This window comes from Zootoca vivipara, chromosome 6, assembly GCF_965207765.1.
Source record: "Zootoca vivipara chromosome 6, rZooViv2.hap1.1, whole genome shotgun sequence".
In the NCBI taxonomy this organism is placed as follows: domain Eukaryota; kingdom Metazoa; phylum Chordata; class Lepidosauria; order Squamata; family Lacertidae; genus Zootoca; species Zootoca vivipara.
The window spans coordinates 92,747,686-92,773,470 of NC_142589.1; the positions used below are offsets into that span (position 1 = coordinate 92,747,686).

General features: G+C 49.3%; 3 protein-coding genes across 11 annotated transcripts in view; 2 read left to right on the top strand and 1 right to left on the bottom strand.

Annotated features, from left to right (window-relative positions):
* Positions 1-336: 336 nt before the first annotated feature.
* NDUFS7 (NADH:ubiquinone oxidoreductase core subunit S7) lies at positions 337-10,858 on the top strand. The gene is made up of 8 exons (XM_035120764.3): positions 337-386; positions 3,515-3,551; positions 4,666-4,734; positions 5,868-5,988; positions 6,876-7,055; positions 8,869-8,915; positions 9,473-9,561; positions 10,641-10,858. Exons 1-8 carry the CDS (start codon positions 371-373, stop codon positions 10,736-10,738), a joined length of 657 nt encoding a protein of 218 aa, XP_034976655.1. The 5' UTR covers positions 337-370; the 3' UTR covers positions 10,739-10,858.
* Positions 10,859-13,597: 2,739 nt separating this feature from the next.
* Positions 13,598-22,194, bottom strand: GAMT (guanidinoacetate N-methyltransferase). The gene is made up of 6 exons (XM_035121062.3): positions 21,799-22,194; positions 19,457-19,602; positions 18,313-18,376; positions 16,378-16,445; positions 15,126-15,236; positions 13,598-13,931 (listed from the first exon to the last, which is right to left on the bottom strand). The coding sequence occupies exons 1-6, from the start codon at positions 21,983-21,985 to the stop codon at positions 13,794-13,796; spliced, it is 714 nt and encodes a 237-aa protein (XP_034976953.1). The 5' UTR covers positions 21,986-22,194; the 3' UTR covers positions 13,598-13,793.
* A 2,798-nt stretch (positions 22,195-24,992) lies between these two features.
* Positions 24,993-25,785, top strand: part of DAZAP1 (DAZ associated protein 1) — a 43,858-nt gene continuing 43,065 nt past the window's right edge. For all 9 annotated transcript variants that reach the window (XM_035121056.3, XM_035121060.3, XM_088673051.1 and 6 more), the window contains exon 1: positions 24,993-25,364. In XM_035121056.3, the coding sequence (XP_034976947.1) occupies positions 25,333-25,364 (32 nt within the window). In that variant the 5' untranslated portion in view covers positions 24,993-25,332. The remainder of the gene's footprint in view (positions 25,365-25,785) is intronic.

A 25,785-nucleotide genomic window follows, 5' to 3' on the forward strand; every position in this document is an offset into this window, starting at 1 on the left:
CAGACCAACACGGCTACCCACCTGTAACTTGATTTCAAAGTTACAGGTAGGTAGCCGTGTTGGTCTGAGTCGAAGCAAAATAAAAAAATTCCTTCAGTAGCACCTTAAAGACCAACTAAGTTTATATTTTGGTATGAGCTTTCGTGTGCATGCACACTTCTTCAGATACACTGATTTCAAAGGGCTGCTTTTGAAGCTAGAAAAGCCTGGAGCAGCAGCAGCAGCAGGCGCCTCCAGGAGCCGGAAGCGGAACCCTGGCAGGGCGGAACTGTGGCGTCGGCAGCGTCGGTTCCCCACCCGGAGCGCTTAGGGAGGATCACCCGCCTGGCTCCGCCCAGGGAGGGAGAAGGTGGCTTGAAGGGCTGCAGAAATGGCGACTCTGGCAGGTGAGGTGGGGGCTGGGCTGGAGGGGGCTGGGGGTATTTTGGGGGGGGTGGGCTTCCCGCGCTGGCTGACCCACCCAGGCCGGCAGGGAGGCTCAAGGGACCAGACGTCCCCCCCCTCCCCACTTTATGGGGGGCACAATAGGTAAGGAGGCCAAGCAAATCCCTTTTGGGGGGCTCAGGACCTCGAGAGCCAGGAGCTTGGAATTTGCTTTATTATTATTATTATTATTATTATTGTATATAAATTTTATTTATTTTCCATTTTATAATATATGTTCACATCATAACACCCTGCTTTACATCCCTGGCTCTTTATTGTTGTTTAGTCGTCGTGTCCGACTCTTCGTGACCCCATGGACCAGAGCATGCCAGGCACTCCTGTCTTGCACTGCCTCCCGCAGTTTGGTCAAACTCATGTTCGTAGCTTCGAGAACACTGTCCAACCATCTCGTCCTCTGTCGTCCCCTTCTCCTAGTGCCCTCAATCTTTCCCAACATCAGGGTCTTTTCCAGGGAGTCTTCTCTTCTCATGAGGTGGCCAAAGTATTGGAGCCTCAGCTTCAGGATCTGTCCTTCCAGTGAGCACTCAGGGCTGATTTCCTTCAGAATGGATAGGTTTGATCTTCTTGCAGTCCATGGGACTCTCATGGGACTCCCTGGCTCTTTAGAGCCTGCCAACGTCCCTCCCTCACGGCTTTCAAAATTAACCTTTATATCATTGTGTTTTGTACGTTTTCCAATTCCAATGACACACATTACGAAATAAGGTGGATTGCCGTTGAAATCAGAATATCCATTTCCATGCAAGTAATAGTCTAAATTACCAGTAAAAACCCACAGCAATTGCAATTGAGGAATTAGGACAGGAAGATGCTTATTACAGTCATACCTCGGGTTAAAGACGCTTCAGGTTGCGTGTTTTTGGGTTGTGCACCGTGCCAAACCCGGAAGTACCGGAACGGGTTATTTCTGGGTTTCGGCACGCACGCTTGCACAGAAATGCTAAATCGCCCTTTGCGCATGCGCAGAAGCACGAAATCGCGACCCGTGCATTTGCAGACGCAGCGCTGCAGGTTGCGAACGTGCCTCCCGCACGGATCACAATTGCAACCCGAGCGTCCACTGTATTATGATTATTACATTTATTTCTCGTCTCTTATATCCTCCGAAAAGCTTGAGGTGGCGTAAAGAGTTTTTCCCGCCCCCTCCCATTTCATCCCTCACAACAACCCTGTGAAGTAGGTTAGGTTGAGAAGCAGTGACTACACCCCCAGGTCGCCCACCGAGCTTCACAGCTGAGTGGGAGGATTTGAATCCAGTTCCCACAGGTCGAAGCAGCTGCTTAAGCTGTATAAAAGGGTTTTCTTGGAGGGAGGGGCGGAGAGAGACAACTCTGAGGCGGGGCTCATTTAAAAAGAATTTGTCTCCCAGATGCTTTGCGCTGATTTTAGGGGGTAGGGGGGCTGCACCCAGAAAGACGTCTGGGCTGTCGAGAGTCCTTTGCCCCCAGATCTCGGAAGAGCAAATAGGGAGGCTAACAAACAGCGTCCTCTGTTATGGTTCTTGGTAATATGAGCCTTGTGCTAGGAAGCTGGAGATGGTCCCTCGGGTGACTGGAAAGTGGCAGGTGTTGTCAGCCAAAGGCAACTGGAACAGGTGCTTGGGCACAGCGCCCGGAGGCTGGATCTGTCCCCCAATCAGTGCCGGATTTACATATAAGCAAAACAAGCTATAGCTTAGGGCCCCACTCTCATGGGGGCCCAAAGGGAAAAAACTGGATGTACATTTCCAAACCATAAGATAAAAAACAAATAAAATAAAACCTACATACAGCAACAGTGTTTTGTGTTGTGTTGGCTTCTAGGATGTAAGTCATGGGCCCCACCTGCTTGTATTAACTACAATTGCATTGTACAGGTTATAACACTTAATTTCTTATTAATTAAGCTGTTTATAATAATAGTAGTAGTTTGCATCATATATCACCTATTATTATTTCATGTTATAGCAAGTTTGAGCAGGCATCCCCAAACTGCGGCCCTCCAGATGTTTTGGCCTACAACTCCCATGATCCCTAGCTAACAGGACCAGTGGTCAGGGAAGATGGGAATTGTAGTCCAAAACATCTGGAGGGCCGAAGTTTGGGGATGCCTGTTCTAGAGACTAGATTATGAGCCTTTGTAAATTATGTTTCTAAAGGAACTTTTGTTACTGCCAAAAATGGCAATGTTTGTTATGAATAAAAAAATCATTTTAAGTTAGAGTTTAATAATTATTTCACTGTTTATATACTTCTCGGATTAAGAACGGTCTTCGTTTAAGAAAGGACTTACGGAATGGATTAAGTTCGTAAATCGAGGTACCACTGTACTTTTCAAAAAAAAACAAAAAACCCAGAGTCCTTTTTGTTGGGGATAATTCAGACGGAAATTGCCAGGTGTCAAAAAAGGTTATTAGCTCCAAAATGGAAAATGAGCGAAGAAGAAGCATGGCAACCTGAGTTGAAGGAATATGTGCAGCTTGCGGACCTAACATATAGAATAAGAGAACAAGAGGAACATAGGTTTAGAGAAGATTGGAAAACGTTTATTGAATATATGGGAAATAACTGTATAGCTGAAAACATGGGCAGCATTAAGATAAATTCAACAGTATAAGTTTTGATGGATGGAATAATGGAATACTGAATGGTATAGCTTTTGTAAAAGATGCAGGGATTTTTGAAATGTATAATGAACCATGGAAGGAGAAGAAAGGAAGTCATGGATATGTTAAGGATGGAAAAATGAGTACTTTAAATTGTAAAACAGAAAATTTAATAAAGTGTGAGTGTGTGTGTAGGAGAGGCTGGCAAGTTTGGCAGGAAGATTATTCCTGCATTGCCGGGGGTTGGGATAGATGACCCTTGGGATCCCTTCCAGCTATACAAACTTACGATTCTGTGATTCAAGGACAAAGAAACATTCTGCCTGGGGAGGTGAGAATTGAGGAGTGTCCATTACTAACTGGGTGCTGCGAGGAGCCAAGAGTGCCGGCCCCTCGTTGCCAACCAGTCGCTTAGCTTTGTAGCTCTGAGAGAGACTCGAATTGTGCGCTTTCTCACCTTCAACGCTGTGGTTTTCTTTCCAGCTTCCCGCGTCGCCCCGCGTGGCCTGTCCCTTTGGAGGTAAGCGTGCCCAAGGCACTTCTCACTCTCTCGGAGAACAGAGAGCCCAAATGTTTGATTATTTCGGCACTTTATATACCGCTTAATAACCCAATTTTGGAGCGAAGATTAACTAAACATGCAAAGCGATCCCGTTTTCGGTCATTTGGTAAATGGTGGGAGGTGGTGGTGGGGTTTCAAATCCCGCTAAGTTCTACTCAGAGTAAACCCACTGGTATTTAAATACGTAAGTTAGCTGTGCCCATTGGTTCCAGTAGGTCGCCTCTGAACAGGATGATATTGGGCACAGCAATTGTTTGCAGGACGTAAATCGTTCTGAGCCCTAAAAGTAAGAGGTGCTTCCGGTTATAGACGTTTCATTTCTGTTCCCTAAGCGAAGCTAACCCTGCAACGCTCTACGGGCCGACTCTGAAGCAAGTTGAATAAATGAATCTTCATTTGCGTCCGCCATCGGCCATAGCAATAAAACACCAATACGATATACAAAGAATAGAAATAAAAAGTCAGCTATATAAAATACATTTTAGGGTTTTGAATCAGTGGTCAAATAGTGGATCTTACTCTGATTACCCCAGCTAAAAAACCTTGCCACCTTTGCTGTCCCCTGCTCCTCTTGATCTGCCCAGAGAAAGGACACTGGCGCAGTGGCTGGGCGACCCGGAATGGACAATAAAAGAGGGGTGATAATCTCATTCATCAAGTCTTTATCAAGAGTGCAAGCCAGAAGGGCATGCGCCACCGATTCAGGACTGCCATCTCCACAGGGATGTTTTTTGTGTGGAATCTGTTGGAATCGTCCCTCAAATACAGCCGAGGGCAAGACATTCAATCTTGCAAGAGTAAATGTGTGTCTATATTTCAGAATTGCTAGGTTATGCAGATAGGTGCCAGAGAGTTGAAATGGGAAGGTGGAAAATAGCAAGTTGTTTGAGGCGTACTCTCAAGTAACTGTGTAGGCCAGTGGCTCCTGGGGGAAGATACCCTATAAAAAGAATTGCGCAGAAGAGCGGTAGGTTCTGGCCCCACTAAAGGAGTAACTGGGTGGGATGCTGATTTTGAGTGCTGTTCACGAGCCCCACTTTGAAACCCACGACTTCTCACTCTCCCCGAACAGGCCGCTCGCAGCGTCCAGCGCACCAGCTCGCCCGCTCCATCAGACGCCCGTGACAGACAGCACAGACAGGTAGGCCGAACCCCGCATACCCCCTCTTTGCTGGGCAGCCTGGGGGGATTCCATGGGGCAGGTGGAAAGGAGCTTTGAGAGCCGCCGTGGGCCAAGGAGACCTCGCTTCCAATCGCCTCTCCTCGAGCTCAGTGGGGACCTCGGGCCAGTCGCCCACCTCTCAACTTAGCCTGCCTCCAGGGCCGGCCCTATGGCCAGGCTGGGTAGCGCAGGGTGCCATGACGCCGGCCTGCCGGGGGGGGGGCGTCTCTCAGCTGTGGTCACCCGCCGGCCGGCCGGCCGCTCCACCTCGCAGCAACGCCCTCGGCAGCAGCGCTGTGCGCTAAGCCCGCCCGGCGCGCAGCAGCGCCCTCGGCAGCCATGCTGTTTGCTGAGCCTGGCCGCCCGCCGCACTGGAAAACGGGGCAGTGGGGGGCAGCGAAGGGATCCGTCGCACCACGGCGCCAGAGGTGCTTAAGACGGCCCTGCCTGCCACATGAATAACAGCTACAATTTGTTGTGGACAAAGGACAGCTGGACCTATAAAGGGCCCCATTACCTTCAGTAGCTTAGGGCAGGCACAGGCAAACTCTGTCCCTCCAGATGTTTTGGAACTACAATTCCCACCATCCCTAGCTAGCAGGACCAGTGGTCAGGGATGATGGGAATTGTAGTCTCAAAATACTAGGAGGGCTGGAGTTTGCCTAAGCCTGGCTTAGGGACTCATCAAACCTAAATCCGGCACTGGGTGCCATAATTTGCACCCAGCTCTTGCTCATACAGGACTCCGTTCAGAAACCAGCAAGGCTGCTCTCGCGACCTGGAGTGATAACCATACCTGCCAAGCCTCCCGTTTTTCAAGGGAAATCCCCGTTTTCAAAGCCGTTTCCCGCTGTTGTTCCCGAATGGCGAAATATCCCGTAATTCCCCTGGATTTTCAAAAATCGGGCAGAGCGGCACCGGAAGTCGCTTCTTCGCATGTCCAGACATTCGTAGAAGCTACTTCCGGTGTCGCTCCGCTGCTGATCCCGGATTTTTCAATAACAAGAGCCACGAAACTGAACTCCTTGAGGGTGCTAAGGGGCTCATCTAGACCAACCCCCTGCGATTCCTCAGCAGGGAACGGCGCTCTGATGGTCTCCTTGCCTCCGTAGTTCGGCTCAGCTTCAGCAGAAGAGCGCCAGCACCATCGTTCAGAAGAAGTCGTACCTTCCCAGCAGCCGGGGGGAGTACGTCATCACCAAGCTAGACGACTTGATCAATTGGGCTCGGCGGGTGAGTTGGCACCTTTGGGAGAAGTATTATTAATTTGTTTACTTGCTGCTGGAGACTTAGTTCCAGGGTGGATAAAAATTAATGGTTTTTTAAAATAAATAAATAAATAGGATTTTGTTTATTTAAATCAGATTTTTTTATTTAAATTATATATATATATATTTAATTCAAATCAAATTTTTAAAATAAAATGCTTTAGGAGGGAAAATCTTTCTAAAGATAGTTTTCTGTTTAAGTTACATTATAGTCCAAAGGCTATTCATCAGGAAATAAGGATTTGTTTTAAGTTTTTCATGTATGCTAAGACTCAGTCTAAGGAGTTTTTTAAAAAATCGTTTGACCACACCAGTTAACAAACATGGATACATACAGTATGATATTATTGTTTTAGTTAAATAAATTGTTTAAATTGTTATTAAGGAAATGATTGTTTTTCTCCTTCCAATAAAGTACAGCAGAAAAAATATAAACAGTTAGCTTATTAAACCTCACAGTAATTTCATAATTATCTGTCAATGTATTTCTAATATATAATATTAGAAATACATCTGAAGGCAGCCCTGTTTAGGGAAGCTTTTAATGTTTAATAGATTATTGTATTTTAATATTCTGTTGGAAGCCGCCCAGAGTGGCTGGGGAAACCCAGCCAGATGGGTGGGGTATAAATAATAAATTATTATTATTATTATTATTATTATTATTATTAACCAGAAAGGGAAGTCGGGGGGGGGGGGGTTAATTGAAAGTGTAAAATGTAATTTGAATACTGGATGATGCTAAAACTTGTTGTAAAATTTCAATTATAATAATTTTAATAAATAAATAAATAAATTGTGATTTAAATTGATTTGATTTTAATCAAATCCACCCTGCTCCTCCGTTTGCAGAGCTCCTTGTGGCCCATGACCTTCGGCTTGGCTTGCTGTGCTGTCGAGATGATGCATATGGCTGCCCCCCGCTACGACATGGACCGCTTCGGGGTGGTCTTCCGAGCCAGCCCCCGGCAAGCCGACGTCATGATCGTGGCGGGAACGCTCACCAACAAGATGGCGCCCGCCCTCCGGAAGGTAGGCGGGGTGGCGTCTGAGGGGCAGCCCTTTTGGGGACCGCGGGAGACCTTGGTTTGGCCCAAGGGCCGTATTCCCTTCCGGGGGCCGCCTGCCAGCAGAGGGTAAAGGCAAAGGCCAAATGTTTTTAATTTTGGTTCCTTTCTTTTGCTTCTGTTGGGGTTGGTTGAATGTTTTAGTCAGGGCTGGCGGTTATTTTAACTTGGGCATAACTGTAAACTGTTTTATTATTATTATTATTATTATCATTATCATTATCATTATCATTATTAAAATAGAAAAATACCTTTTGCACACAAAAGCTCATGCCAATGACAAACTTAGTTGGTCTCAAAGGTGCTACTGGAAGGAATTTTTCTATTTTTGTTTATTTTTGACGGCAGACCAATACGGCTACCTACCTGTAACTATTATTATTATTATTATTATTTCCTCATCCCACCCATCTGGCTGGGTTTCCCCAGCCACTCTGGGCAGCTTACAGCATATATAAATATGCATAATAAAACAAACATTTAAAAAACCTGAATATCTTATACAGATTATAAGCATAGGTGCCAAGTTCTGGATTGAAAAATCCGGGATCAGCAGTGCCGCGGCTCCGGAAGTCGCTTCTATGCATGTCCGGAAGTGCGTAGAAGTGACTTCTGGCGCTGCAGACATTTTGGAAAAGGGCACAGCGGCACCGGAAGTCGCTTCTACGCATGTCTGGAAGTGCGTAGAAGTGACTTCGGCGCGGCACCAGAAGAACATCGCCGCTGGCAGGAGCTCCGTAATCCGGGGGAATACGGGGTATTTTGCCATCCGGGACACCTGCGGGAAACGGTAAGAAAATACGGGGTTTCCCAGGGAAAACGGGGTACTTGGCAGCTATGATTATAAATAAACCAATAAAACAATAGAAACTAATAATAATGATGGCCTCCAGAAGGGAACACGGCCCTCGGGTAGAGTACAAAGATTTAAAGGGCAGAAGCAATTATTACTATTATTAGTTTCTATTGATTTGTTGGTTTGTTTATAATCTGTACAGTCGTATCTTGGAAGTCGCACGGAATCCGTTCGACTTCCAAAACATTCGTGAACCAAAGCACGGCTTCTGATTGGCTGCAGGAAGCTCTTGCAGCCAATCGGAAGCCCCCAACAGACGTTCGGTTTCCAAGAAATAGTTTGAAAACCGGAACACTTACTTACAGGTTTTTGGTCGTACGGGAGCCGATATGTTTGGGAGCCAAGGCGTTTGAGATCCAAGGTACAACTATATAAGATATTGAGTTTTTTTAAAAAAATGTTTATTATGTTTTTTAAAAATGTTGTTGTTGTTGTTTAAAGTGGGCAGGGCAACATATGCAAATTTTGCCTTTGTACAGTAGGCTAGGTTTCTTCGTGTGACTCTTCCATGAGAGGTACAGAGGGTGACAACCTGAGCGCGGGGCCTTTTCTGCAGTGGCTCCCCGTTTGCAGAATTATCTTCCCAGGGAGGTTTGCCTGGCACCTTCATTATATATCTTCAGTCGCTGGGTGAAAACATTTGTCTTCAATCAAGCCTTTTATATTCTGTGCCATTTTTAATGTGTGTGTTTTTTGGGTGTGTGTGGTGTTGTTGTTGTTGTTGTTTTAACCATTTATTTTGCGCTTCTATCCTGCATTTCCATCCTGTGCATCACCCTGAGATCGTAGGATGAAGGGTACAGATTCAATAAATAAAAATAAACTTTGAAAATGGCAGACTTACTAAGCTTTGCAGATCCAGGTCTCCGTAAGTCATTTTGACTCCAGAATGCAAAATGTGTCGTCTTCTTTGTTTTGACAGGTGTATGACCAGATGCCTGAGCCACGCTACGTAGTCTCCATGGGGAGGTAAAGAAAAATGGAAATATTTCCTTCCTATTGTCATTGGGGAAAGTGGGTGTACTTTTTAATCATTTTTCAAGCTTATAACTTCCATTTGAACTCTAGGCTTTGATGTGCTTTTGTTGTTGTCTCTACCGAATCTTTCCTCCTCCTGCAAACCACACTCCCTGACGTTTCCGTGGAGGGGGAAACGTTTAAACTGACATATCCCAAAATCAGCAGTACCACCTCTGCGGGGGGGGGGGGGTGTGCCAAAGGTGCAAATCGGTTTTTGAAAAGCTGGTATCACGGGATAAAGTTCTTCCGCTGGGTTGAAGTCATCAAATTTAAATAGTTTAAATTGGATTTCAAACACGTGCAATCAACTGTTCCTGTTTGGAATTTTGTCGCACTGTTATCTTCCTTTCTGGGCTGTGCAAACTGCTATTCTGAATAACATTTTTTATAGGGTCGGGGGAACTGGGGGCGAGTTTCCAGAACCAAAAAGCTGGCTTAAATAGTAAATACTAGGTTGCCAAAAACATTGGACAGCCCTCTTGTTTTTCCCCCCTGTTATTTTTCAGCTGTGCTAACGGGGGCGGCTACTACCATTACTCTTACTCGGTGGTTCGTGGCTGTGACCGGATCGTCCCAGTGGACATCTATGTCCCAGGTAAACAAGACGCCGTGTGTCACGGGGGGGTTGGGCTAGATGACACTTGGGGGACCCATCCAACTCTACAGTTCTCTGATTTTGCTAGCTGCTTCTCCTTGCCTGCTCTTCCCCAGCCTGCAGCCACTTCAGACTCCAACTCCCATCGGCCCAGGACATGGAGTCCAAAGTGGCTGGTGATGGTTCTGGACTTGAGATCCGGCCTCCTTGCAGTGTCATTTTTAGACTTACAGCTGTCCATGGAGGCGCAGGTCAATTCTGTGTCCAGGACAGCTGTCTGCCAGCTCTATCTGGTACGCAAGATGAGACCCTCCCTACTGCAGGCTGCCTCGCCAGAGTGGTACATGCTCTGGTTATCTCCCACTTGCTTGGACTACTGCAATGCTCTCTATGTGGGGCTACCTTTGAAGGTGACCTGGAAACTACAACTAATCCAGAATGCGGCAGCTAGACTGGGGACTGGGAGTGGCCACTGAGACCATATAACACCAGTCCTGAAAGATCTACATTGGCTCCCAGTACATTTCCGAGTGCAATTCAAAGTGTTGGTGCTGAGCTTTAATGCCCTAAACAGCTTTGGCCCAGAATACCTGAAGGAGCGTCTCCACCCCCATTGTCCACCCCGGACACTGAGATCCAGCTCCAAGGGCATTCTGGCGGTTCTCTCACTGCCAGAAGCAAGGTTGCAGGGAACCAGATAGAGGGCCTTCTCGGTGGTGACCCCTGCCCTGTGGAACACCCTCCCATCAGACGTCAAGGAAATAAACAACTACCTGACTTTTAGAAGACATCTGAAGGCAGCCCTGTTTAGGGAGGTTTTTATTGTTTGATGTTTCATAATTTGTTGGGAGCCGCTCACAGTCACCGGGGCAACCCAGTCAGATGGGCAGCATAAATAACAGATCATTATTGCTTTCGTTTTCCCGTAGGGGCTTAGCTAGATGACCCTTGGGGTACCTTCCAACTCTACGATTCTATTATCATTATGCATTACAAGGTGTGGGCAAGGAGGTGCCGGCCTGGACAGCTGCCTTGCCCGTGCCCTGTGATGGTCTGATTGCGAACCCCTTTCTTTGCAGGTTGTCCCCCAACAGCCGAAGCTCTCCTCTACGGGATCCTGCAGCTGCAGCGGAAAATCAAGCGAGAAAAGCGACTCCAGATTTGGTACCGGAAGTAGCAACGGCACGTCGGCTGGCGGGCCCAAAAACGACAGTGGCGCACATGGTTTAGCGCATTTTGCACATGGCTTTCTCTACACGTTTGCAATTATATAGAGAGATAAATAGAGTACATTGGTTTGGTGGCCTGCCTCTTTTCACAGAATAATCAAAGGGTTGGAAGTGATCGAGTGAAGATAACTATCATATCTCCTCTCAAGTCTCCTCTTTCCCAGGCTAAACATACCCAGTTCCCTCAACCGTTCCTCATCAGGCTTGGTTTCCAGGCCCTTGATCGTCTCAGCCACCTTCCAGTTGTCAGTATCGTTCTTAAATTGTGGCACCCAGAATTGGACACAGTATTCCAGGTGTCTCTTCTCTCTTTTTGGCGATCCCTCGTGGCCAAGTAAGATTGTCTTCCATAAACACGGTTTCAGCAATGAGTCCGTAAGTGACTGTGGAGGCCAATTCCGGATCCACACGTCCTTCCACAGTGGGGACACAGGTTTCCGGGTGCGAGTTGATCCCGGTGAGGGTTTGCCAAGCGTGCCTTCCTCTTAGTGCGTTTCTCCCTGAGTTTGAGCATCTCCAAAGCCCATAACACCTTTGGTAAAGGCTGTTCTCCAACTGGAGCGCTCGCAGGCCAGTGTTTCCCAGTTGTCAGTGTTTATACTACATTTTTAAAGATTTGCCTTGATGTTGCTTAGACACTGGTGATCTGAACCTGCAGTTGCTGCAAGCCATGGGGTGGGTGGGTGCTCTGGCGATGAAATCCTGCTTGCGGGTCCCCCACTGGCGGAGGCCCAGCGATCCAGCCCAAAAGCTTTCCACAACATGCAGGAGTTTTGTAGCTGCGCCACACCCCCTGCTCAAATCCCCCCCCCCCCAGCAAAGGAGACCCTGGCTCTTTCTGACATCAGCTTCCCCGCCACTGAACGGAACTTGCCCTGATAATTTAGCCAAAAATCTGCCTCCCTGGAATTTCTGCCCCTTGGTGAAAACGGCCCTTCCCTCGAGTGGCAAAGGGCAGGCTTGCTGCATAGTCTGGTAGCCTTTCAGATATTCAAAGGCAGCTGGTGTGGACCTGTGCTCCCTGCAGCCCTTAATCTTCTCCCTTTGTAAAAGGGAATCGTAGAATTATAGAAGGGACCCTGGGGATTGTCTGGTTTGAACCTGCAACCTTGGTGTTATCAACACCACGTTCTAACCAACTGAGCTAAGCTGTGGTATAAGGAGAGTAGATAATTTTTTAAAGGTTCCTTTTAGTGAGAGAGAGGGGGCACGAAAGCCCGCATCTCTCTGAGGTCTCACACTGTTCATCATCATCATCATCATTTATGATTTATACCCCGCCCATCTGTCCAGGTTTCCTCAGCCACTCTGGGCAGCTCCCAATATAATATTAAAATACAATAATAATCAAACATTAAAAACTTCCCTAAACAGGGCTGCTTTCAGATGTTTTCTAAAAGTCGGGTAGTTGTTTATTTCCTTGACATCTGAAGTTCCACAGGGCGGGCGCCACCACCGAGAAGGCCCTCTGTCTGGTTCCCTGCAACCTCGCTTCTCGCAGGGAGGGAACCGCCAGAAGGCCCTCGGAGCTGGACCTCAATATCTGGGTTGGACTGATGGGGGTGGGGACGCTCCTTCAGGGATACTGGGCTGAGGCTGTTTAGGGCTTTCAAGGTCAGCACCAACACTTTGAATTGTGCTTGGAAACTTCCTGGGACTCAATGTAGGTCTTTCAGGACCGGTGTTATAGGGTCTCGGTGGCCACTCCCAGTCACCAGTCTAACTGCCACATTCTGGATTTGTTGTAGTTTTTGGGTCACCTTCAAAAGTTTGAGGCATATTACCATCATGAGGACTAGAATGTTTTCTTTTTAAAAGCAGAAGTTGAGGTTCTCAGAACACTCTCTCACACACACACCCCATTCACACATTTTGCTACTGGTGGCTTTGAGCCAGTCGCTCGCTCTCTGCCTAACCTACTTCTCAGGGTTGTTGTTAAGATTACATGAGGGAGGGGAGGGGAGAACTAAGCACACCGACTCGAGCTCCTTGTTAGGAATAAAAAGGTAAAGGGACCCCTGACCATTAGGACCAGTCATGACCAACTCTGGGGTTGTGGCACTAATCTTGCGTTATTGGCTGAGGGAGCCGGTGTACAGCTTCCAGGTCATGTCGCTAGCATGACAAAGCCGCTTCTGGCGAACCAGAGCAGCACACGGAAACACCATTTACCTTCCCACTGTAGCGGTACCTATTTATCTACTTGCACTTTGACATGTTTTAGAACTGCTAGGTTGGCAGGAGCTGGGACAATAAGTTGGGATGTAAATGTTAAACTGCGATAGCAAGAGTGGGAGAGGGGGTTGTAAAAAAAAACCTGTGTTTGGAGAGCTGCTGCCAGACAGAGTAGTCATCAGCAGGCTGTATGGACCAATCGCCTGCCTTTGGAGCCTTCTGGCAGCCCTGTTACAGCAACAGAAGATAGGCTGGTGACTTATACGTAGCCAAACTACTGATCCATCCAGCTTAGTACTGTCTACACTGGCTGGCAGCCGTTCTCCCGCATGGAGATGTCGTGGATCGACCCAGGGGCCTTACGCAGTCCATGCAGGTGGCGAGCTGCGGCACGTGAAAAGTCCTAGTCCTAGTGGTTCTGAATGGAAAGGCAGATTTGAACAGGAGTCGGCCTCATGCCGAGTCAAACCAGGAGCCCATCTTTCTACAGGGACCGGCAGGGGCTGTGTGGGGTTTGCAGGCAGAGAAGGGTCTTCTGCAGCCCTGCCACCATGGACCTTCTGCATGCGGTGCTTTGCTGCCGAGCTACACCCAGTTTGCCATTCGGCAGAGAGGAAAGGAGACACAGAAGGCAATGTGGAAAAGAATTCTCTTGACCGACAGAACAGCTTGCTCGTGTCCATGTGCCCAGAGGCTTAAAAAAAAAGAGGCCCCCTCCCTCCCCGACTTCTGTTTGGCCACAAAAGAGGGGACCACCTCCGCCGCTCCTGTCGCAGTCAGCATGCCCTTCCTCGGAGAGCTGACCGGTCGGGGAACTGGCTGGCAGCTCTACTTGATGATGGCGGGAGTGATCATTTTGGGGAAGGAGTAGTATCTGCAGTCGGACGGAGGGACGAGGTCCATGACAGCCATGTGGATGTTCTCTTTCTTGAATCCGGCCTCCACCAGGTGCTCGACCTGCGTTTCCTAAAATGCAGGAGGAAAGTGCCTTGAGGAGCCTTTAAACCCACCACACAGACACGCGGTTGTAAAGAACCAGCAATCTGAATGCGCTATAAACATGCAACGCAGGGAATTTTAAAACACAATTTTCCATAGAGATTTCCCCCCCCCTTATACCGATCTAATTTCTGGCTTATAGCGGGGGGGGGGTCCTTGCGACTGGATCCACTCACAGTCAAGAGTAAAGATGGGAAGGCCTGGGGGAAATGGGGGGGGCATGTTTTCCCCCAAAGCCATTTTTTCTGGGAAAAATTTTTTTAAAAACTATGGGGAATATTCAGACAATATCAAACTGGTTTTGTTTGTTTGTTTGTTTTCATTTTTCCGGGGGGGGGGGACCTGCCCCCTCCATTTTCCCAGGTTTTTTCCAGGCCTTCCCATCTCTAGTCAAGAGTTCCACAGCAAGCCTTATTGGAAACTGGTACCACAAAGATACACTTCTGCAGTGGTTTAAGACAGCAAATTAAAACCCTCTCACCAAATCAATAAGAGCGTTGCAAATGGCGAAATGAGTGAGAAAAGCGAATTCATTAAGACACGAATCTTCCCCCGTCCCAACTGCACTGTTCCTCAAACTTGTAGCCTGGCAAGTTTGCCCAAGTTATTGGTGCCTTGAGAGACAATGGAGTGCGCTTCCAGGGGTGAAGTCAAACCGCTGCGTTTGCAGCACCGAAGGGACCTCCCCGGGCCACAAACCTGGGCAATCTGCCTGGGCTGCCCAGACAACAAGACCCCCTCTCGGCTTGGCTGATGGGTGTCAAAAGCAGAGCAAAACGTCTGGCACCAGCTTGGCAGCAGGAGTTGCCCGAAGGAAGCGTACAAGGGGCCACCCAACCGCCTTAGGGGCACCATTCCAGATTTGTATGGGATTTACTCCTGAGCCTTTTCTTCTCATGAAGATATCCCTCAAAGCAGCGGAGAGGTTTAGGATCAGAGTTTTCCTTCTCTCAGAAGGGCTACCTTCCCAGGTAGATGAGCCCCACCTGCCCCTTAAGAATCCCTTCTTAATCCCTCATCTCCCCAGATTCTAAGGATGAGGAATGGGGATGAGAGCCGTTAAAATCTACAGGGTGGGTCTACTTGCGGGAGCCAGACTATAATCCACATGGACACAAAGGTCTTGTTCCCTGGCCTCCGCCTGCCCTCCCTCGCCCTCACCTGAAACATCTTCTCGATGTCCGAATACTTGTTCTTGAGGAGGTCTCCCCAGGAGGTCAGGTTGCAGTAGGTGAGGACCCCTCCGGGCTTCAGAAGGCGGTAAGCATGGCCCTGCAGCAGAGGAGAGAGCGATGGGAGTTAAGGCAGACTTTGTGGGGCTCTTTCCCCCCAGGACACCTTGCTGGGGATTTTTGTCCTGGAAGGGTTGGGAGTCCCTGCTGATTGCATCCCCATATCTGAGGTTAGGAGTTTTATAAGAAAAAAAAACCTCCTCCTTTTCCCTTACGGGGTACCCAAGAGTCCTTTTTTAGGTTCTCTATCGGTAGAAGAAAATATTGAGAAGCAAAGCAGCTAGTAAGCCTGATCTTTATTAAAGCTCTTGCAAGTAGATAAATAGGTACCGCTCTGGTGGGAAGGTAAACGGCGTTTCCTTGCGCTGCTCTGGTTCGCCAGAAGCGGCTTAGCCATGCTGGCCACATGACCCGGAAGCTGTACGCCGGCTCCCTCGGCCAATAAAGTGAGATGAGCGCTGCAAGCCCAGAGTTGTCTGCGAGCTGGACCTGGGTCCCTTTACCGTTAAACAAGCTATAGCTTAGGGCCCCACTCTCTTGCCCTCCCCCCACCAAATATACTTCTTCTTAATTGTATTTCAGTTCAACAATTACCTGGATAAAATACATATTTTGTTATGTGCAAATGGCTTGAGATACCTATTAGGTCCACAAATTACCATATAGCATATATTCCACACACAAAACAGTGACAATTTGTTGTTGACAAAGGACAGCTGGACCTATAAGGGGCCCCATTGCCTTCAGTAGCGAAGGGCCTCATCAAACCTAATTCTGGCCCTAATTTCAGCCTATATTCGGGGCTGCTCTGCTGAGTTCCTGGCTTTCAAAACTGTTGTTGTTGTTTAGTCGTTTAGTCGTGTCCGACTCTTCGTGACCCCATGGACCAGAGCACGCCAGGCACTCCTGTCTTGCACTGCCTCCCGCAGTTTGGTCAAACCCATGTTCGTAGCGTCGAGAACACTGTCCAACCATCTCGTCCTCTGTCGCCCCCTTCTCCTAGTGCCCTCAATCTTTCCCAACATCAGGGTCTTTTCCAAGGATTCTTCTCTTCTCATGAGGTGGACAAAGTATTTGGCCTGCAATCACCAGCAACAAAGGGAAATCCACGATCCCTTTTGCTACCTTCCCAGGAACTGCCAGGGAGCGCTCAAAAATACTCTTGGTCATTCATGCCTTACCTTGATGAAGCTGAACTGGTGAGTGTGCCAGGTTTCGGCCGAGAGAGGGTACGTGTCGTAGAGGATTCCTGGAGGTTGCGGGAAAGAAACAGGAAAGCAGAAGAGGTTACTTTGCCAACTTAGGAGTCTCCTGCACCTCCCAAAGCAAGAGGTAGACTTCTTTATTTCATAGGTGGGGAAACATCTGTCCCGTCCCCCCGCCCCGGACAATGCTGAGCTACAGCTCCCATCAGCCACAACAAGCATGGCGGATGGCAAGGGAGGATGGGAGTTCATAAAAATCATAGAGTTGGGTGGAAGGGATGGTTTTTAAAAATTGGAATAATAATTGTTGTTGTTGTTGTTTATACCCCACTCATCTGGCTGGGTTTCCCCAGCCACTCTGGGTGGCTCCCAACAGAATATTAAAAAATACGATAAAACATCAAACATTAAAAACTTCCCTAAGCAGGGTTGCCTTCAGATGTCTTCTAAAAGTCAGGTACCGGTAGTTGTTTATTTCCTTGACATCTAATGGGAGGGCGTTCCACACGGCAGGCGCTACTACCGAGAAGGCCCTCTGCCTGGTTTCCTGTAACCTCGCTTCTCGCAATGAGGGAACTACCAGAAAGCCCTCAGAGCCGGACCTCATTGTCTAGGCTGGATGATGGGGGTGGAGATGCTCCTTCAGGTCTACTGGGCAGTTTAGGGCTTTCAAGGTAAGCACCAACACTTTGAATTGTGCTTGGAAACATCCTGGGAGCCAAGGTAAGTCTTTCAGGACCGCTGTTTTGTGGTCTCAGTGGCCACTCCCAGTCCCCAGTCTAGCTGCCGCATTTTGGGTTAGTTGTAGTTTCCAGGTCACCTTCAAAGTTAGCCCCATGGAGAGTGCATTGCAGTAGTCCAAGCGGGAGATAACTTGAGCATGCACCACTCTGGCGAGACTGCCTGTGGGCAGGTAGGGTCTCATCCTGCGTTCCAGATGGAGCTGGTAGACAGCTGCCCTGGACACAGAATTGACCTGTTCCTCCATGGACAGCTGTGAGTCCCAAATGACTCCCAGGCTGTGCACCTGGTCCTTCAGGGGCACAGTGACCCCATTCAGGACCAGGGAGTCCTCCATACCTGCCTGCCCCCTGTCCCCCCAAAACAGTACAGCAAATACAACAGGAACTGGGAACTGGGTGTGAATGGATACACAGTAAGAAAAGAATTGTGGGTTTTTACATTAATATAGGGACGCGGGTGGCGCTGTGGTCTAAACCACATAGCCTAGGGCTTGCCGATCAGAAGTTCGGCGGTTCAAATCCCCGTGATGGGCTGAGCTCCCGTTGCTCTGTCCCTGCTCCTGCCAACCTAGTGGTTCAAAAGCACATCAAAGTGAAAGTAGATCAATAGGTACCGCTCCAGCAGGAAGGTAAATGGTATTTCCGTGCGCTCCTCTGGTTCACCAGAAGCAGCTTAGTCGTGCTGGCCACATGACCTGGAAGCTGTACGCCGGCTCCCTCGGCCAGTAAAGCGAGATGAGTGCCGCAACTCCAGAGTCGGTCATGACTGGACCTAATGGTCAGGGGTCCCTTCACCTTTACTTTAATATATGATCACAGCAGAGAGACTCTTGTGTGGAAGGCAGAAAGACTTACTATCGTCTTATTCTGGAATTCAGAAGCATTTCTGCCTACAACCATGGAGGGAGAATATAGCTTCCATCCTAGCTCCTAGCCATTGATGGCCTTTCCCCTCCATGAATTTGTCTACCATAATTCCCTTTTAAAGCCATCCAAGTTGGCCGTGACTGCCTCCTGTGGCAGGGAGTTCCACAGTTTGTGCAGGGTGAAGAAGGTCTTTATTTGACACGTCCTGAATCTCCCAGCCTGTTCAGCTTCATTGGACGCCCACCAGTTCTGGGGTCACGAGAGAGATAGAAGAAACCTTTTTATCGGGTCTCTTGCTTACCGTTGAAATGTTCTTCGGGCAGAGTAGGGACAACGTCCTCCCACAACCCCTTCAAGGGGACGACCTTGGGACCAGAGAAGAGGACAGGAGGTTAATGACTGACCACGCAACTGACTCAGCAGCTGGGAATCGGCTCGGAAAAGTTTGCCCAACGCCTCTCAGTTTGCAGTTTAACCTGGTTTGGTTCTTTGGATCAGAGAGGGGCTGTTGGAGAGCAAAGAAGACTCAAAAGAAGAATTAAAATTGAATCAAGAAAACATTATTAAAATTTGAATACAGTCGTACCTTGGTTTTCGAACAGCTTAGTTCCTGAACATTTTGGCTCCCAAACGCTCGCAAAAGTGGAAGTGACTGTTCCAGTTTGCGAACTATTTTTGGAAGCCGAACGTCTGATTGGCTGCAGGAGCTTCCTGCAGCCAATTGGAAGCCACGCTTTGGTTTCTGAACGTTTTGGAAGTCGAGAGGACTTCCGGAACGGATTCCGTTTGACTTCCAAGTTACGACTGTACTGCCGTTAATCCACAGATTCGATCCCAGGGACTGAGCAACAGGAGCTCACCCCGTTGCGGGGATTCGAACCACCGACCTTCTGAGCCCTAGGCTCAATGGTTTAACCCACAGCGCCACCCGCGTCCCATTATCTATCCAGTAGCGACAGCCAATGGCTAGGATGGCTTTAGACGGGGATCAGAGAGCTTTGTGGGGGTGGGTGAAGCTATCAGTGTCTGTGTCCCCCCCCCTCCACTGTCGGAGGCAGCTCCCCCCTTCCTCCCCCCCACCAAAAAAAACCCCAGAATCCTTTCTGTTGGGGATAACTCAGACTGAAATTCCCAGGTGTCAAAAAAGTTCTTTATGCATGCAACAATTGCGGCCCGTGTTTTGTTAGCCCCCAAATGGAAAACGAGCGAGGTCCCAACCAAAGAAGAATGGCAACGTGAGTTGAAGGAATATGTGCAGCTTGCAGACTTAACTTATAGAATAAGAGAACAAGAAGAACATCCATTTAGAGAAGATTGGAAAACGTTTATTGAATATATGGGTGATAATTGTGTACACCTGAAAATGTTGGCAGCATTGGGATAAATCCAACAGTGCAGATGTGTTCTGATGTCGTTGTTGTTTTAAGGATGTTAAAATGATGTACCTTGTGAGGCTGTGTTTTCGCCCACTCCTGCAGCCTCTGGAAGACGCCCTCGTTGCACTCGATGATCCAGTGCTCCTCAATGTTGAACTCCTCAATTTTTGTGGCGGCGATCGCCATGCCGAAACCCACCTCCAGCACCCGGCCCCCTGAGTGGGACACAAAGAGCAAGGAGGTCCGGTTAGCGGCCGTGATTCTTTGAGCGGGCCAAGGAGGGTTAAATCTGCAGAGGGACATTTAAACCTCCTATCCCACGTGTGTGTGTGTGGGAAATAGAAAAAGTGAATGGGCTGCGAAGCCTTTTCAGCAGAGTCAAAGTGCAGGAATAAGGCAATTGCGGCTTTTAATGCCTTTTCTTTGGGGTCTGTTGACCCCCCACCCCCACCTCTTCACCCCCGTTGCATAGAATGAAGCACACGTTTTTAAGGAAGATAAACAAACCCAGTCAGACGTGGGGGGTATAAATAATAAAATCGTTGTTGCTGTTATTAAACAAAAAGTTTACTTACAATTCAATGCAGGCAGCAAGTGCAGTATGAGCAAGAAAACGTCTCTGGTACGAAATTAAAAGTTGGCTTCTAAATTGACTGCCCCTCAAACACTTGCCTGTTCAGTCTGGAAGCAGGGGTGCCAATTTGAATAAAATATTGGGGAGGCCTAGGTAAAACCCACCCCGCATAATCAATCACAAGATACGGACACCATTTGAATGGCATTGCCCATCAACTTAAATATTGCCAGAGGCAAAAGTGGGTGGAGCAAGTGTGTGTGTGTGTGTTGGCCTTGTGGCCAAATACGAGAAGGCCAGAGTTCACTATTAACATATAAAGATGCTGTAAGAAAAATCTAGATTTTTTGCTCTGTCCAAGAGAATCATTCTTCCCCTAGGCTTATATCCTGCATCTCAGCCTGCAGCTGTCGGGAAAAGCCCTACCGCTGAATCGAACCCACAGACAAGCGTTTATTTTCAAAAGGGGAGATAGTTTGCAATGTGGCTATTCTTAACTCTGCTGCAACACAAGGAGGTCTCAGCCAGGAAGACTTGGGGTGAGGGGCGGAAAAGGTTAAAGCACATTCCTTCACTGCTCTGCCCGCGTCCAATAATCCCTGGAATGGTAGCTAAAGGTTGCTGGGAGTTGTAGCTCTACAGGGCAAACTACAGTTCCCGGGGTTTTCCTTTTCCCCTCGGGCGGGAGCGGAATGTGCTTTAAACATAAGGGTGTTGGTGCAGCCAGAGAGGGAATGCGTTGCCACCAATGGTAGCCCTACTCGGAGGAGACCCACTGAAATTAATGGGCATGGCCAACTTCAGAGCATTCCTTCCAATGGGTCTGCCCTGGGGCAGAGGTTATAGTTGGGTACAACCCAGAGCCTTTCAGACAAGGAGTAGTTTAGGATAGGCTGGCAGTGTTGAACCAGAAAGGGATCCTGGCTGCAGGATCAAGCCAAAGGGATCCCCCCTGGCCCAGCATCCTGTTCTCACGGGGGCCGACAGCAAGATTCAAGCACAAGAACAACTTGTCCTTCCTTCGGTTTCCGGCAACTGGTATTCGGATGCATTACTGCCTCCTTCCTGTGGCAGGGAGTTCCGTAGTTTAACCCCGCGCCATCCTTTCTTTTGCCTTTCCCGAATCTCGCAACATTCAGCTCCGTGGAATGTCCACCAGTTCTGGCCGCTACCATGAAAGCGGGGAATTGAGAGCTCTGGTGCGCTACGGCAACGACACCCCTTGGAGGTAGACTTGCCCCCACACCTCCAACGGCCACAGCATTGCGATTTAGCATGGTCAGGCTGGCACCAGGGAGACACAGGGTTCCTTTCCCAACACTTCAAAGTGTTGGTGCTGACCTTTAAAGCCCTAAACGGCCTCGGTCCAGTATACCTGAAGGAGCGTCTCCACCCCCATCCTTCTGCCTGGACACTGAGGTCCAGCACTGAGGGCCTTCTGGCGGTTCCCTCGTTGCAAGAAGCAAAGTTGCAGGGAACCAGGCAGAGGGACTTCTCGATAGTGGCACCCGCCCTGTGGAACGCCCTCCCACCAGATGTCAAGGAAATAAACAACTATCTGACTTTTGGAAGACACCTGAAGGCAGCCCTGCTTAGGGAAGCTTTTAATGTTTAATAGATTATTGTATTTTAATATGCTGCTGGAAGCCGCCCAGAGTGGCTGGGGAAACCCAGCCAGATGGACGGGGTATAAATAAATTCTTATTCTTAATATTAGACCCTAAAGCGGGCTACCTTGCCTCCCAGGATGGCCTGCCTCGCAGGGTCATTGTGTGGATTCAACGGGGAGGGGGGAAAGCGGAATGCAGCGGAACAAAACATAAAAGCACCGTCCTACCTTTCGAAGCGGCCACAGAGGCAAGGGAATGCATGTAAGGGGTCTCCCAGCGCTCCATAACTGGCTTCCCCATGATTTCCAAGTGGGTGTCTGTCGTGTTGTACCCCGCAGCAGCCTCTTTCCAAGAAGGCTTGCAGTTCTCCCCTTCCAGAAAAATTGGTTGGGCGGTTTTGGAGGAGGAAGTCATGTCGGCTGGGTCTGGAGAGGCTGAGAGAGAGAGAGAGAAAGAGAAAGAGGGAGAGAGGGAGAGAGCGCTGGAGATTTAACAGATCCCAGCAGGAACCCCCCTGGACACTTTAGGAGTTGGCTTTAAATAGATGAAGCTGGGAAGGTGGGGGGGTGAAGGGGAGGGGGAAACAGCTGACTGTGCATGTCAGGAGTGCTGAGTTGAAAAGGGAAGGGTGATTCCGCCACCCCCCCTCTCATTTTGCAACGCCCACTTCCAAATGGGAAAGGAAGGAGGGGACACCTGCTGGATAACTCTTGCATGTACTCATCCAGTGCCGGATTTACGTACACAGTATAAGCTAAACAAGCTAGAGATTAGGGCCCCACTCTCTTGGAGGGGCCCCCAAAATAATTAAAGGGGAAAAAACCTGGATGTACATTTCAAAAATATATGATAAAAAATGAATAAAATAAAACATACATCCAGCAACAGTGTTTTGTGTTGTGTAGGCTCCTGTGATGTAAGTCATGGGCCCCACCTGCTTGCCTGCTCCCTAAAATATCACTGGTTTTCTCCTTTCTATATATAGGGTGCCTACATTCTTCATGGACTGGTTGCAGGGCAACATGGGCAAATGGCTTGAGATACCTATGAGGTCCATCAATGACCATATAGCATGTATTCAACACCAAAAACAGCGACAATTTGTTGTGGACAAAGGACAGCTGGACCTATAAAGGGCCCCCATGACCTTCAGTAGCTTAGGGCCTCGTCAAACCTAAATCTGGCCCTGCACTCACAGCTACCTGGCAGATCAAGGTTTTGGAAAACCACTGGATCCAGGCCGCTGGGAATCAATGGCGCCGCCAGGGCAGGCACAAAGGGCCCCCTCTGCACACCCCATTCATTGCCGTTGAGCTCCATCTGTCTTGAGAGACAACTGAGTGTGACTCCGGGGGTGTGAAGTAAACCACTGCTTTAGCAGCCCCGAAGTGAATTCCCCGGGGGTGCAAGCCTGGAGGTCCCAATACGCCCAGAGGACAAGACTTCACTGATGGGGTCGAAAGGGAAGCAGAGCAAGATGTTTGGCACCAGCTGGGCTGCAGGAGTTGCCGGAAGGAGGCGTAAAAGGCACCATCCAACTGCCTTAGGGACTCCACTCTAGATTTGTGTAAGGGCATGGGTAGGCAAACTAAGGCCCGGGGGCCAGATCCAGCCCAATCGCCTTCTCAATCTGGCCCACGGGTGGTCCGGGAATCAGCGTGTTTTTACATGGGTAGAATGTGTCCTTTTACAGTATTTAAAATGCATCTCTCGGTCATAGCTGTCAAGTTTTCCCTTTTCTCGTGAGGAAGCCTATTCAGCATAAGGGAATTTCCCTTTCTTCAAAAAAGGGGATAACTTGACAGCTATGCTCTGGGTTATTTGTGGGGCACATGATTTCGTTCACACACACACACCCCCGAAAAATATAGTCCGGTCCCCCACGAGGTCTGAGGGACAGTGGACTGGCCCCCTGCTGAAAACACTTGCTGATCCCTGGCATAGGGTTTACTTCTTCCCCCCAAGATACTGTACAGTCTTTGCCATGGTGGCTGGTAACCGTTGATAGTCTTCACACACACACCCTGCTAGTTTTTCCAATCCTCTTTTAAAGCTATCACTGCCTCCTGCAGGAGTGAGTTCCGCAGGTCCCACTCTGTACTGCTGTATGAAGCATTTCCTTTTTCTCCAACCCGAATCTTCCAACATCCAGTTTCGCCAGACGTCCACAAGTTCTAGCAAGGGAGGAAAACGTTTATCTGTCTGCTTTCTGCATGCCATGTATAATTCTGTATCGGGTCGCCTCTCTGGCTTGTAACCTTTCCTCCATCCCCTTTGTTGCCCTTTCCTGAAACTTTCCCAAACTCTGCAATATCATTTTTTGACATGAAGAAGCGACCAGAACTGGACACAGTAGCATAGATTAGTATGATGACGTTTTCATGGCATTGGCAGTTTTATTTTCAGCTCCTTCTGCCCTCGATGGCATGGGATTCGCCTTTGTCACGGCCGCTGCACTTCTTGGGTCGACGTCTCCATCAAGACCCCTCAAGATCTTATTCGTGGTCCATGTGAAATTTATTTGCTTATTTATTTATCTATTTGCCCCAATATGCACCAGATAATTTATACTGGCCCTGAGGAAACGGCCTGAGGGCCCCATTCCACTCTGAGCAACTCTATGAGGGCCACCTGTCCTCAGCCAGAGGCCAAATGAGCCAAGCAATGAATGCATTTTTTACCCCCCCCCCGTAGGTTAGTTTCCACGCACAATCACGCACATGTGAGTTCAGGGTAAAAGGTGTCTCTGAGCATGGACAGAGTGTCTTCTTTCCTTCCCATTTATAATCTATTTAATCCTCTTAATTAAAAAAAAACATCCCCCCCGCCCACACAAATGGCCTGAAAACCTTTCCTATAATTATTCCATTCTCATCCCCTCAACCCAACGGACTACAACCCCCATGAAGCCTTCCGGCAGCAAAATACGCTATGTTTCCTCAGCGCATGCGCACCTTTCTCCTCTACCCCCCCTCTTCCTGATCCGCAGGCGGGCGCAAAGACGTGATCTGCGTGCGAGCGGCTACAGGCTACACTTCCCATCCTCCTTTAAGAAGGCGAGACGCTTTCCCCGCCTACATTCTAATTATTATTTTTTTCAAAACTACACCTCCCATAATGCCTTTCGCGGAAAAAACTTTGATGAACAACGCGCGTGCGCGCTGTCTCTTCCTGACTTCAGCTACCCCCGTCTCCCCTCCCGCCCCTGCGGTAAATCCCGTTTAGAACCAGCCAATGGCGAATAGTGGGAGGAGCGTAGGGGGGGAAGGAAAAGAAAGCAGCCTCCTACTCCTCGCGCTTTAGCGCAAGCGCAGTGCGGCGCTGTCCGGCCGGGAGCGGCGGTTGGCGGCCGCAGGGAAACGGGAGGCAGAGGGGCGGGGGGGGGAGGGAGAGCGCGCGCGTGTGTGCGTGCGTGCCGCTTGCGCATGCGCGCGACGCCCGCTTGCTGCTGGTCGCCGGGGCCCTCTTGTGTGAGGTAAAATAGAAAAGCCCCGAGAGGAGGAGGAGGAGGAGAGGCGGCGGTGGAGGACGCGGCGGCCCGGAGCCGAAGAGGAAGGAACGGAAGAAGGGAAGGAAGGAGAGAGAGGAAGGAAGGAAAGAAGGGGGGAGCCGCGTCAACAGCAGCCACAACCGCCGCCGCCTCCTCTCCCTCCCCCCCTCTCGGATTCACCTCAGCGCCGAAGGAGGAAGCAGAAAGAGACAGCGGCGAGAGAGGAGGCGGAGGGGCAGCCGACCGGGCCCAGGGCCTTCGTGCCCCCGCCATGAACAGCGTGGGGAGTGCCGACGAGATCGGGTGAGAAAGAGCGGGGAAGTGGGAAGGCCCTGTCATGTGGGGGGGCAGGACGAGGGGGGGAATTGGGGGTCACGGGGTTAGGGGGCTATGTAGTAGCCCTGTTGGAAGGGAAGGGAAGGAGGAGGGAGCCCCCCACCCCCAAAAAGAGTATACTTGGAGGGAAGTGGGAAGGCCCTGTCACGTGGGGGGCAGGACGAGGGGGGAATTGGGGGTCACGGGGAGGACACCCCTTCCTCTGTTTCCACATAGTAGCCCTGTTGTAAGGGAAGGAGGAGGGAGCCCCCCACCCCCCAAAAAAGAGAGTATACTTGGAGGGAAGTGGGAAAGCCCTGTCACGTGGGGGGCAGGGCGAGGGGGGGAAGTGGGGGTCACGGGGAGGACACCCCCTCTTCCTCTGTTTCCACATAGTAGCCCTGTTGTA

Coding starts and splice junctions, on each gene's coding strand:
- NDUFS7 (XM_035120764.3), top strand. Junction 7,056..8,868: donor TGGCGCCCGCCCTCCGGAAG/GTAGGCGGGGTG, acceptor TTGTTTTGACAG/GTGTATGACCAGATGCCTGA. Junction 8,916..9,472: donor TACGTAGTCTCCATGGGGAG/GTAAAGAAAAAT, acceptor GTTATTTTTCAG/CTGTGCTAACGGGGGCGGCT.
- GAMT (XM_035121062.3), bottom strand. CDS start 21,985: ATGACTTCCTCCTCCAAAACCGCCCAACCAATTTTTCTGGAAGGGGAG. Junction 18,377..19,456: donor CGAAAACACAGCCTCACAAG/GTACATCATTTT, acceptor TCTGGTCCCAAG/GTCGTCCCCTTGAAGGGGTT. Junction 13,932..15,125: donor ACATCGAGAAGATGTTTCAG/GTGAGGGCGAGG, acceptor CCTGCATTTTAG/GAAACGCAGGTCGAGCACCT.